At 33.3% G+C, this 14,246-nt stretch overlaps 1 protein-coding gene across 1 annotated transcript in view; it reads right to left on the bottom strand.

The window, feature by feature from the left end:
• LOC137647050 (fibrocystin-L-like) overlaps positions 1–14,246 on the bottom strand; it is a 215,250-nt gene that overhangs the window by 74,157 nt on the left and 126,847 nt on the right. Inside the window, exons 30-41 of the mRNA XM_068380195.1 lie at positions 13,576–13,767; positions 13,129–13,315; positions 12,489–12,692; positions 12,208–12,332; positions 11,866–12,020; positions 7,047–7,975; positions 6,358–6,502; positions 5,999–6,116; positions 4,969–5,124; positions 4,273–4,450; positions 877–1,027; positions 380–539 (exon numbers count right to left, since the gene is read on the bottom strand). Of these exons, the coding sequence (XP_068236296.1) occupies positions 380–539; positions 877–1,027; positions 4,273–4,450; positions 4,969–5,124; positions 5,999–6,116; positions 6,358–6,502; positions 7,047–7,975; positions 11,866–12,020; positions 12,208–12,332; positions 12,489–12,692; positions 13,129–13,315; positions 13,576–13,767 (2,700 nt within the window). The remainder of the gene's footprint in view (positions 1–379; positions 540–876; positions 1,028–4,272; positions 4,451–4,968; positions 5,125–5,998; positions 6,117–6,357; positions 6,503–7,046; positions 7,976–11,865; positions 12,021–12,207; positions 12,333–12,488; positions 12,693–13,128; positions 13,316–13,575; positions 13,768–14,246) is intronic.

The raw sequence follows: 14,246 nt of genomic DNA, 5'->3' as shown, positions 1-14,246 counted from the left end.
TGGTATTAACAGCCATAAATAAAATAATAAGCAATGACATAAATCAAAGTTATCAACATTGATTTTATTAATTACTACTTAAGAAAGACTTTCTTTTGATAAATCTATTGTCAATGAGAATAATGGATCTGATATAGACAAATAGTTTAAACCTAATAATTGATAACTAATTAATTCTAATCCATTCAAGTTACCCTTCCAGTCCCCTATGGTTACCATTCAGTATGATAAAAAAAAACACCTCCCATGAATTCAAAAAAATTTAATGAGTCAATGAAGTTCAAATTGATTCTTTTCATTTCCAGAGTTTTATAGAGAAAAGACGAATGACATACGACGATATGAGATCAGAAGAGCATGGGCAATATGGGAAACTAACCTTTAATGAGCAACATTTTGAGAACCTCAGTTGACTCATCAAGGAGAATGGTCTGCCCTTCATCGATGACCACCAGCTGCCCTTGTGAGGGGACAGGCTCCCCTCCCCAAGTGTAAATTGAACTCCAACGATCAATATAGAAGAATTCAGCATTTTCATCCTATTCAGCAAGACATTGTATCAATGACTTATTCATATACCACATAATGATGAAATATAAAGAACAGGAACACGGGAATGTAATTCACATCATTTTAACAATTACTGTGCAACTTATTTTTCTTATTCCTATGACCTTTTAGTTCATAAAGTCGAGGTTTCAAGAACAATACAGTCACTCTCCCACTCAACAAAAAAGTAAATAAATGAATTAATGAGTAAATAGATAAAAAAAATGTCATGGAAATATCATGAATATTTTATAGATATTTGAATTTAGCCAAAATGATTTAAAATCAAATAGCAAAAATGTTTATGTAGTAAAATTGTAGACTTACAGTTGTAGCGATACCGGTGTTAGGAACAGCAACCTGAACAATATATTTCCCAGGGCTCTCATGGGCCTCGGTTACACATATGATCTTATTTGTAGTCTCAGACTTTATCTTGCATTCTGATCCTCCGATTGATACCTCGTTACCTGAAGCACTGCGATGAAAAGATTATTATTCAGCATAACTGAATTGATTTTTTAACTAAGTTTTTAGGATAGAAATGATAAGCATAATCACACTTTTGAAACAAAATATAACCGTGTATTTCATTGTCAGTTACACTTTTCTGAGAGTTATTGTCCTTAAAGTAAAGCACAGCACCTGTAATAATAATTAATTATCTAAATACAGCTTACTTAAAAGCCAGTCTCTTACCTCAGTCATCCAATGCAATGAAAAAAAAAATTCTATTTTTAGTAAACTATCATACCACCAACTTGCAATACTAGAGTGCAAGAAAAAAAAATAACATAAGTACAAAGTTTGAAATAGGGATGATAATTATAGGAAAAAATAAGACATGGTACAATGTTATAGAAAAAAATTAACTATGGAAGGGGAAATCCTTTCTCTAAAGTCTATATTTTAAACATTTGAAAACTTTTCTTTTCATGATAAGTCATTAACCTTACACTGTCAACAATATGTTTCTACAGTGTGTGCGTATCATTTGACTTCACAACAGCTTACCAATATGAATTTCTGTGGACTTAAGGACAAAATTGTACCAAGACCAAAATCTATTCTCAGATAATGCAGTGAAGACCGAACCTTAATAAGTGACAAACAATTTTAACAGAGATTGAAGAGTAAAACCCCAATAACTAGTTTTATGAATAATGAAAGAAAATAATGAAAGAATATAGTACGACTTCTTAACTAAGTCCAAATATATCAACATCAGATTCCCATCATCAGAAATATAGATCATGGGTTTCTATATACCCAAACATTTACAGTCAAGTCTAGTCTATGAGAGGAATTCTTTCTATGAAAAGTAAAAGTCAAATTTATGGATATTTCGTTCCAATATAGTTAAGAGGTAACTAGTTAATATCCTCAGGTTATGTGTGTTTATATAGAGTACTAAGAAAGCTTTTATTATTATTATTATTATTATTATTATTATTATCATTATTATTATTATTATTATTATTATTATTATTATTTTTATTATTTAGTCCAAAATTAGAGAAATATATTTCAAGAATCTCATAAATTTGGTGCAAGAGATTGTTTCTGGCATGGGAAAGTCGTTACAAGTTAAATTGGATAACTTGAATACCTATATAGCAAAGAACCCTTATTATCATCATCTAGAATATCCCAAACATATCTCTTGTAAGTGGTACCCAGAGACTGCGAGAAGTATGAACGAAATTGAGACAGATTACTAGACTTTTGGTAATGGAAATTACTTATTGGAAGAGAGCCTTAGCTAGTATATGCTGCAGACATATATGCACTGGAAAAAAAGAAAATGTAACGGATTTGGATATGGGACTTTAAAATGTAAATATTTATAGCCAAAGTATGGTGAAAACATCATATTACATATGAAAAATTAGTCCAGGAATGTCATGTCCTGAAGCCGGAAAATACCTTTGAATTCAAACATTGGGATGGTTTAGACGTTATGAGATGGGACGCAAAAGGAAAAGTGTTGTGACTTGTCTCGTTAGTTTCGCATTAAAAATCTACTCTTTCCCTTGAAGCCAATGAAACTAGATTTGCTTCAGCGCTGTTTACAATTTTTATATGAACTTGAGAGTAAGTAAGAATGTAAGAAAATTCTAATTTCATTTTATTTTGCAAAACCCTATGCTTCTATGATGTTGAACAAAACTTTGGTGGCAAAAGGCCTTATACTATGCAATCTGTGTAGAGCGAGTAATTTTCATTTGCTACACAAATATTCTTCTCACGCTAGTATCACAGTGATATCTTTTTTCTGAAGTCTATAAGAGAATCTCTGACTAAGTTTGAGTCTCCTGAACAAGCCTTAGGCCCTAAAGTTACTAATAATGCTTGGGAGGAGATAAAATCCCCAAAAGTGGTGAGGGACACTTATGGACTGGCTCATAGAAAAAAAAAAACTTTAAAGATAAGAATATATACTGTAATTAAAGCTTAGGAGCATTAAAAAAGCATCATAGACGTTTGGAGAATTCCAATTCTCCACTGCTGACACAGCCAATGAACGTCCCCAATGACTACTCTGTTTACTACCAATGCCAGATTGAAGAAAAACTGGTAGAGTAGTGCAAGAGTAAAATAACCTGATGGTTAGGATTGAGAATATGTTAACATGGAATCATTCTCCTTTATACAGTATGTAATGTTAGATTTCCAGGGTAAACCCAAGAGTCTCACCATAAATATCATAATAAGTCAATCCATAAGAATAGCTCCCTCATAGAGGTTTGAATTACCTTCCGGATGGCTAACATCACATAAAACTCATGAATAGCTTCATAAGTAGTCCTTCACCTCAGCATTGAAAAACTTCCATAGGGTAAAGGATATTTTATGTCGAAGCCAAGCAATTCTTTCAAAGAATTCTCTTATTATAAACGTTTTTCCTTAGAAGCACCTATGGCTACCCACACACGGGACACTTTCAATGGAAAGGGGTTGACAGAGTAAGGTGCGAACCACTAGGAAAAATATTGAAGAATTGCGATGACAAGGAAGAACACAAGCAGATGATGCCACAAAAAGGGTGGCAAGGAAGTAGCTACTGGCAGTAACTGACTATTTTCTTACCACAGTAGCTTACCACTAACAACAGCATATATGAACTATTATTTCTAAGCATACCACATACACAAAAGATTATATGGCCGAGATACAGTACTTTGCTTGTAGTAGGGGATTCACAAGCAGAGGGGACATCGCAATAGTGTCACTATGACATGTGGCTATATAGATTAGAAGAACTAGCAGCGAGAACAAGGAGAATGAAAACTATGTTTAGGGATAGGCTAGTATTGAAAGTTAAAAAATTTTGTTACATTTGCAACAGACCAGAATATGAAATTAATTTCAGAGAGTGGGAAGAGAAATTACCAAAAGCAATGAGTAGAACTGATGGGAAATCCATAAAGATCGTTATTTTGAAATCTTTACATCAGATGAAAAGATAACTGACCAGTCAATCAGATAATTCATTTCTCTAGATGTTGTAGACCAAATACCAGTTGGAAGGCACACCCATTATGAATAGTACAAAAGCTGTAGACCTAAATCCCATTGTATTAAGGATGCAACGATTATAACATCTAATCCAAGGGAAGGGAACATAACAAAATCTCTGATGAGATGATGACTCAGTGCATGCATGAAACATAGACAGTAGCTTGAATTTTGATCATTGTACAGATTCACTTGTCTACATACGCGAATCCAGTTCCATTGATGGTCAAGGTGGTTCCACCAGCAGTACCACCACGAATAGGTGAAATGGCAGTTATAGCTGGTGTGATTGAAGCATCATAAGTGAAACCATCAGCAAGCGTAGCAGTTCCACCTCCTGGATTAGTCACTATTACATCACATGTCATTGTTGAGGAGCCACCTACGTTTTCAAAATAAGATAGCTTTGATGAAATATAAATTCTAATGATTAATATACATACATACATACATATATACTGTATATATATATATATATATATATATATATATATATATATATATATATATATATATATATAATATATATATATATACATATATATACAGTATATACATATATATATATATATATATATATATATATATATATATATATATATATATATACATGCACCCACCCACATACGCATATATATATATATATATATATATATATATATATATATATATATATATATATATATATGTATATGTGTGTGTGTGTATATACATATATATATATATATATATATATATATATATATATATATATATATATATGTATATATATATATATATATATATATATATATAGTGTATATATATAAATGTACAAGAAACTTTTAAATAGAAAGGTATCAAGGAAAATATTTAAGTAATATTTCATACCAACAAAAAGTTATATGAATGAGCATTCACCTTGCATTCTGGAGGGAATCAAACATTTTAGCATTGTGGATGAAGTGGAGACATTCATCGGAATTGAGCAAGTCTCATTGCATACTGTAACACTGGATCCGCCAGATGGGTCAAAACCAGTGCCATTCAAGGTTACCTCCACACCACCAAATCCACCTAGAAGTCATTTTAAGGTGAGGTTTGTTAAAGAGATAATTCTGTGAAAAAACTAAAACAATAAAATCATTCTAAAGATATCAGATAACTTTTAAAAGCTAATCACATTTTCCTTCCTTTTAATGTCTTACAAGGCTAGCAGTTATGTTTCTGATAACACAAGATATAACATTAAAAAAAAATCAATGCTATACATATTGGGACTATTCAATATAATATCAATAAGGGATATAAAAACAGAAAATTCGACAAAAACCATTTGTGAGAGCCCCATTTTTAAATTTGAAATATTTGAAAGGTATGTAATCCAATATATTTTAGCCAATACATTTTGCGGAAGAATACACATTCTTTGTGAGTTACAGATCAAGGGGGGATACAGTAATGATTGATTATGGCATATAATATTTAGAAAAAGGGATAAAAAAAAAGGTCACTCAATTCCTATTTTCCCCTAACTTCGTCAAACTTCACTTAAGAATACTTAAAATGCATATATAAAAGATCAAACAACAAAAATCATTGTTGACAAAGTCAAAGAAAAAATCCTCTGCTACTGTAAGCAAATAATTCATCTAAAAATATGGAAACTTCTCAGCTATTTATTCAAAGTACTTCAAAGCTTTTTAACTTTGAGCAAAATCTAGAAATTTCCCATTAACATAGGCATCTATCCAAACTGAAAAATAGATTATATGTGATATAAAAGTTACGAATCCTTGAATTGTTACACATTGAACAGCATAAAACTTAAAAATAAAATCAATACATATGCATGAAACCAGGTGCTTCTAAAAAAATAAAGTGCAGAAAAAAGAGGTCAATATTGCACATGGTGAAGAATGAAAATTTATTCCAAAGGAAACCCCCTTACCAGTAGATGGAGTGATTGATACCAGGGACATGGTATATTCAGTATTTACAGAATTAGAGTCACCATAAATAGAATCTCTTACAAAAATCTTTTGGGTACCACCAGCCAAATCTGGACTCTGCAATTAAAAAATACAGCATACATTATGTAAGAAATATTAATGCCATAAATACTTAACAATTATCAGTAAATATTCAATTATAAAGATAAAATGCACTTTAACAATTACAGCGATGAACCGTGTCAGATAGTTATTGCTTATATTTCAGTAGAAAAGTAACTCTCCTACCTAAAGAGGAGGAATAGATATATAAACTTGAACACTTAAATAGATAGGCAAAGTAAATTACTATACTTACAGTGCAAGACAACGCAGTATCACTAGCATTACCAATGACGACACAAGGTAAACCTCCAATGATCACTTCTGGAGTAATACTACTTAGCATAAATGAGCTTCCTGCGAGAGTTAATGTTGTCCCAGACGTCAAATCACTGTTTGGTCTGTTTAAGAGAATATGTATACATCATAAGATTTAAACAAATCACATCAATAGGTAACATTTGCAAGAGTTATAGATATATATACGTCTGCTCCAAGATATGTTTCATTTGCTGAAAGCTGTAAATTTAGAAATGAAGTAAATGATAGAAATGTATATTTGCACAAAGTATTGAACCCGCAGATCAAATGGGTTTAAGTCGCATAGTGCTTAGAGTCATTGATACTATTTGCCAATTTGAGATTATAGAAAGGTGAACCTTCAACATTTAGTTCATGATCATATTCAAGATTTTCAGACTGAAAAAAGAGTATCTTGTGTATTGGAAAGCAGGCTGTGAAAATGTCTTTACAATAGAACATGTGTATACTGTACACAATCAATTTTATTTAACTTTCTAAGCCCGATAATAAATGCAATTTAGAAAATTAAATATCTGTTAACAACATTCACACTAATGAATTTATGGTAATTTTATTGCATCTTACGACAATTATTGTATTATACATTAGTCAAATCCCCTTAGTGAATAATGAATTACTTACGAGACACTTGTCAGGACTGGTGTTTTAGTAGATGTGAAAGAGTACTGGTCTGATGCTGTAACTTGAAGTCCTCCAGATGTGACAATGATGTTCACTAAGCCCTCGGCATGAGCAGAGGTGCGACAAGTTAAGCTAGTAGAGGTTTCCATATCTAGTACACAAGATGTTCCCCCGATGTCAACACTCAATTCTCCAGGTATAAAACCTGTTCCTGAAATAGTTACTAAGGCCCCACCATTGATGCTACCCTCTTTAGGTGTAATTGAAGAGATAACTGGGGCTACAGTGGCTGTTGCTGCACTAGCACTAATATCAGCGTTTCCCAAACCTTCAATGCTAACAGAGACATCATATGAACCTGCAGGTAAACCTGGAGAGTAACAGTTGATGGCAGTATCTGTCACAGTAGTTGGTGAGCAATCAAAAGATGTCTGTTCTTCTGCCTGTCTTTTAATTCTCTCTACCACTGTTGGAGTGTGATTCGAATGTTTTGATCCTGCAACCCTCCAAACTCCAAGGGTTCTGGTTTCTTCAAATGTCATTGCACTTGTGTTAGTGAATTTACCCCAAATGTTGTTACTTCCTTTCACATCATCAAAAAGATCATCGTTAACCTTTGGGATGTTAGAGTAACGGATGTCATTAACTTCTTCGTCGAAGATGGGTTTAGATTCTTTCTCATTCTTCGTAGACCTCTTTTTGATAATTTTTACATAATCATCAGCAGAGGCAATATGCTTATCATCTGAGCTCCTTTTTCGTCTGGTAGAGGATCTTATTAAGGTTACAAGGACTTTAGATGCATCACTACCAAATAAGGAACCGCTAATTGAGATGTTTTCACCTGATATGGCAAAGTTGGTCACAGATGGAGTTGCAGAACTGCTGTAAGTGAATGTGGAGCTTTGCACTAAACTCTCAGCTCGAATCTGAAATTCAGCAGGATGAATTGTTATACAACTGCAAAATACAAAACCCCTCACCAAAAAAAGGAATAGATTTTGTAATATCTAAGGAAATCCTTTTGACAGACTTGCTCCATTAGATTAAACCTTCAACTATTTCTTTTTTATTTCAAGTGCAATTTCACCAGCAGCTGAAAACGAAATTCACAATTTGAAATATATATTTCGAATACACAAGAACTACAGTATGTATTAATGGTATTAATGGCATCACAAAGATGACTATCTTATATCATCATGGCCATTTACTAGTATAACATTAATAAAACCTATAAATACACTTATGAGTAGACTACCAAAACTTTTTTTTAATCGTGTCGCCATATATAACCTCCAAAATATGTAATTGTTTGTTAAAGGAAAGGGTCATAAACATCCAGAATTGGGTGTATTGTTCATAAGGTAAACGTTTTATAAATAAAGCTTATCAACCTGCTGTAATACCTTCATTTTCCTATTGTAGCTAATAAAATAATGCAGATTTAAATGAACAGAGATAATTTACTTTATGACAATGTGTTGACACTCAAGACATATTAATAAACAGGGAAATTTCAAACATAAAGTGCAGGTGGTTTGATTTTTTTTTTTTAATTGACACTCAAGACATGTCAATAAACTGGGAAATTTCAAACATAAAGTACAGGCGGTTTAATTTTTTTTTTTTTTTCAGAAAGGTACATCTATCACTATTGTACGGATGGCAAGAGTATTTATTGCAATTAGTTTCAAAACACTAAAGATGGAGAAAAGCTGAAGAGAAAATACGAAACACTATTATAAATGGTCATATTAGTAGGTAGGTCATGAATAATAACTACCTATATTTCTACATATTCGCATTTTAAGGAACTGCTTTGGATAAAACCACTCTAAAATGCAGTATTGTATTAACGGGGGCACTACAAAAGCGTAGATTTGAAAAGATTAGAGTTCAAAAGTCACTCTTAATGCAGTTACAAATGCGCATTAAAATCGATCCCTTTTGACTCGCTATTTCCACAAGTTACATTTAGTGTGTCTCAATGATTCACAAAGGATGATAGAGGTTCACTTTTTGCTGACTATCTTCTTGACAGTTATATATCAGTAAACTCAAGATATTCTCCAGTACTTTGAGCTGAAATCCCTTCACATACCAAGCAAACAAACATTGCTGCGGAATATTTTCATGCTAATTTTAACGAACATTTTTATACATCCCATCCATCTATATATTATATTCCTTGACGTTGTAGTGAAGCTCTAGAGTAATACCTACATAAAGATGATGAGTACCAGTAAGTCTGTAACAATGAGGAAACCTGAGCAAAACAAGACAGAGTCAATATGCTGTATCCCAGTACAACAAATATCTATTCAGGAGAAATAGCTAGACACAATTATATGAAGACTTTGGGTAACAATTTCGGGCAAATACTAAACTGTAATAATCGAGGTGTATGATTAGCATTTTATTATACAAACTGGTTTTATGGAAGCCTATATTTATTTTTACAAGACAAGTATAGGTTTATATAAATATTTTCTTTTTATAAAGGACTGCAAGTACAAGCTTGTTGAGCTACAAGAAGAAGGAAGAGGTGAGCGATCGTTAATGGACGTATGAACAATCCGACTTTGAGTGACAAAACACACTTTTGACTTGATATTCTGCCACGCTTTTGGTGGTGATATATCAGCAACGTTTGCCGCGCTTTTGATATACCAATCCGCCCCGCGCTTTCGTAAAACCCCGGCATTAACCCATGGCAGGACCCCGAGGCTTCGAGCTTCTTTGGGACCCTCGAAATCCCCTTCTTCGCCATCCCCCCACAACCCCGGCACATTTTTACGCTCTCTTTTCCTATAATTTATAACAACGATTTTACAACTAAAGTAAATAAACTATAATTTTCCCATTTAAAATTAAAGAAAAAGAATTGCATCGGCCTATGCTCTTGGTGGTTCCCTAAGCTCCATCCTAGTCAGCCTTATAGATAATGTGGCCCTGCTAAAGTTTTTAGAGTTTATGCAAAAGCAGCTGCAGCAAGGTAAAGCAAAACATTTCTTTAGCAAAAATTGATTAAATTATTTAAGCAATTAAAAAAGCTCAGTAAATAACATAATGAACACACATAGATCACCACCCGATAACTATATAAAAAAATTTATTTGATAGTGCCGTTTGTTCTCATATTTCGTTCTAATTGTCTAACCTACCTTTATTTAAAGATGAAATCTAGATGCCTATTATAAGCCAGCTGTTACAGTGCATAATGTACTAGCAATTTGGCTTATATCTAATTTGGGTTTGTACTTGGATAACCCATCCATAATTGTTTCTAGTGTTCTCCCCTTTAAGTTATGTCTGGGGCTTTGAGGATCCGATGACAATAAGTGGCGGGATCAATTCACGTAACCGTAAGTGACGTACTTCATGCGTAATAGTCGTCAAAAATCATGCCATCATCTAAGGAAAACGAGCTTTACACCTGAGCGTGGCCAGATCTTGATAAAATGGATAGTATCAGCGCGTGAGCAGGATAAGTCTAACAAATAAATGTCATGAGCGTCCGGGGAAAACTCGATCTCATGCGATTCTTTTGCGTAATGTAGTGTAAGCGCTTAGGCCCGTGGTTCCCAACCTGGGGGAAATTTCCCTCTGGAGGGAAATTTGAAGCTTCCAGGGGGGAAATAATTACACTACCTACTAACTATATACAAGCAGAAAATGTCTTCATAGTACGTGCGGCAATTTGTTGTTAGCCATTCAATTGTGATATGATCATATCAGTTCTCACTGACATGATGTTCAAGGGGAGAATTGGGGTATCATGCTCATTTCTGAGGCAGGCGAGTGGGTAAGAGGGCTGGGCGGGGCATGAAGGGGGAAATCTGGATGGTTGAACTGGGTGCAGGGGGGAAAGGACAGAAAAAAGGTTGGGAACCACTTGCTTAGGCATAGTAAAAAATCAGTATACTATTACTATATGGTGATTCACAAACGTTTTATTTACGTGCTTTTACTTGGTTTGCGTGTTTTTCTCCCATACAAGGCTTTGGCTTTATCATTTGTAATTTACTGCCCTAGCCTTGTTAATTGTTCTCCTGCATCAACATGGGACATGAGACATGTAGCATTCAACACAGGCATCAAAAGAGACTTCCAACACTAGTATAAGAGAAGCAGCAAAGATTAACATGGTGAATACGATATTCAGATTTTTCTAATATATGTTTTTGTTATTTTTGGTACAGAGCATATTGATATTTCTGTTTTTACTAATTCATATCTAATATCTTGTTGTCTGTGTTTCTATAGTATATATATATATATATATATATATATATATATATATATATATACATATATATATGTATATACATATATATATATATATATATATATATATTTATATATATGTATATACATATATATATGTATATATATATATATACATATATATATGTATATATATATATATATATATATATATATATATATATATATATATATACATATATATATACAACGACAACAAATGCAGCTGTTTATAGTCCACTGCAGGACAAAGGCCTCAGGCATGTCCTGATTCATGTATGAGGTTTGGTCCTTATCATCACCACGCTGGCCACTGTAGATTGGTGTTGGTGAAAATATTTGTCGAATCACTCACAGCAAACGAACCTAATATATATATATATATATATATATATATATATATATGTGTGTGTGTGTGTGTGTGTGTGTGTGTGTGTGTGTATAAATCAAAAGAATCTGGTTCAGCAAACTTTACTACACCCCATTCCTTACAACAAATGATTGTATTCATAAAGATGTGCTTACATTCAACATTGCATCCAATACTTACAGAATATGCAGAAACAAAAACTTGAACGGCATAAGATCCGGCAGTATTTGGCGATGTTACGCAAATAATACTTGTTGATGTTAGTTCTTTAATCTCACATGCACCAGAACCAACTGAAACTGTGGCCTTTCCATCAAAGGCCTTAAGACCTGTACCTATTATGCAAAAGAAAATTTATGTTGACTTTCCAAAGGTGAACACTAATATTTGATTCCTAAAATATATGTTTCAAATCGAATGCCAGCGATAGAATTTCTTTAAAAAAAAAAAAAAAAATCTGACTTCATTACTTTTCTATGCGATATTTGAAAGAAATCATAAATTATAAATCATAATTTTTACCTGATATGGTAATTTTTGTACCACCAGCAACAGAACCCTCAACAGGAGAAAATGATGTTACTACGGGTACAACCGTAATCTTCCCTTCATTTTCGTAATTTGATACACCAATCATCGCTAATCCCCTGTATAAATGATTACATCGAAAGATAAGCGTAACATTTAAAATCATCCATTTAAATTAATTAATGCTTCTTTAATCAACTAAATGAAACAAATGAGATTCCACTTACAAATATTAAGTATTCTAAAATATACAGTACAAAAGGAAAATAACTGACCTATTAACAACTTTAAGTTGTAAGGCATAAGGCATGATTGACATCATTTCTTCCTGACTTTGAAGTTGGCACTCAATAAGATTTTCTGTAGCGCTGATAACAGTGCAAATGGCATCACCAATTTTAACCTGATTCTGACATGATAGAGATCCAAATCCAGTTCCGTTTATCGTAAGAGTCACACCTGCAGAGACTTGCAGTCCACTGAAAAGAGAATTTGACTTTCTAAATTATTCTGGAAAAAATAAATCAGTTAAAATTTCTAGGTGACTTCCATTGACATTCCTACTCAAATTCCTCTCAATTTGATTGAGAAACACTGATCTATACCTAATGTTTATGATTAAGCAATCATCCCAAAATAGTAGGATGATAACAAAATCGTTCGAGTATGCACAAAGCAACTATAGTAAATTACACGAATAGAAAAAGAATATTCTCATTATCATGCAAACCTGAGCTGAAATTATACTTCAAAACATTTGCAAATTTGATTGAGAAACACAGATTCATACCTAATGTTTATGATAGAGCCATCATCCTAAAATAGTAGGATGATAACAAAATCATTCGAGTATGCACAAAACAACTATAGTAAATCAGACGAATAGAAAAAGAATATTCTCATTATCATGCAAACCTGAGCTGAGCCAAAGAAAATGATTTGTCGGCAGATACAGCTGTTACAGATGGGGTAAAACATTTATCAGTGGCGAAATACAGATGATTGTTATCTGGAGGTGACATCGGGACATAAGTGGTTCCATTTATATAACATGAACTCAAGGCTGTATCTATGGTGGCCCCACAAGAATCTACGCCAGTTCCTGAAAGACAGTTTTTCATACTTAAAATGTTTCATGTCCTTCTATTAAAACCTCTGTCTCATGAAATCAAGAAACTAATAAATTCAGTAACAAACATCAAGGGAAAAATTAGAAATTTACATAACAAGCATGTAAAAACAACAGAACTCCATATGGCATATATATCTAGTTAACATAGCATATCCTATATCAGAATCTAAATCAAATTATGAAGAATCTAAACAGATTTGATAAAAACGAAACTACAATAAACTCCTCACCAAAGTCAGAATTGCCAGATGCACCTCCTAGTTCAACGGTAGCTGAAATCCCACCAAGAGTAACTGTGATTCTAAAAATTCCAGGCTCAGGACGCAGTACATTTACTTGGCCTGTCATAACTAAGTCATCAAAAACAGGCGTTCCTGCATAATAGACTGTCTGAGCATTTGGGAACATCATGGTCAGAGAACCTGGAAAAAAAAATACATTTATAAAAAAACTGATTTCTCAAATATTCTCTTGATTAGAATTTTTAGTAATAATCTTTACTCTACAAAGCAGAAATAATTTATTTCAAGAAACTTAATTTAATCAAAATTGGCTTAAAGGTTAAAGGTTAAAGGTGACTGGTTTCAGTTCCGGTTCCATCAGAATAGATGCTCACCAGAACGTCAGCCGGGCAAGCCCAACCCCCCACTGTGGTGCCCTACCACAGCAGTAGCCTCCCCAGTAAACAGCTTAAACTCACGGTCACTGGCGGGGATCGATCTCTTGCCATGCAAAATGCTAGGCAAACACATTACCACTGTACTAGCCAGGAGGCTAGTAAAGAAAGCCAGATACACGTGTCAGGAGTTTGTTTGAAATCTAATACCCAACTCACATATTAGGTCTTAGGTCATACACGACCCCACTGAATTTTGGAGATGACCTGGATCCCGATCTGGAT

The sequence above is a fragment of the Palaemon carinicauda genome, chromosome 1 (genome assembly GCF_036898095.1).
Source record: "Palaemon carinicauda isolate YSFRI2023 chromosome 1, ASM3689809v2, whole genome shotgun sequence".
Lineage (NCBI taxonomy): Eukaryota > Metazoa > Arthropoda > Malacostraca > Decapoda > Palaemonidae > Palaemon > Palaemon carinicauda.
Note: the sequence above shows the minus strand (reverse complement) of the source record. Positions and strands in the feature narration are given on the sequence as shown.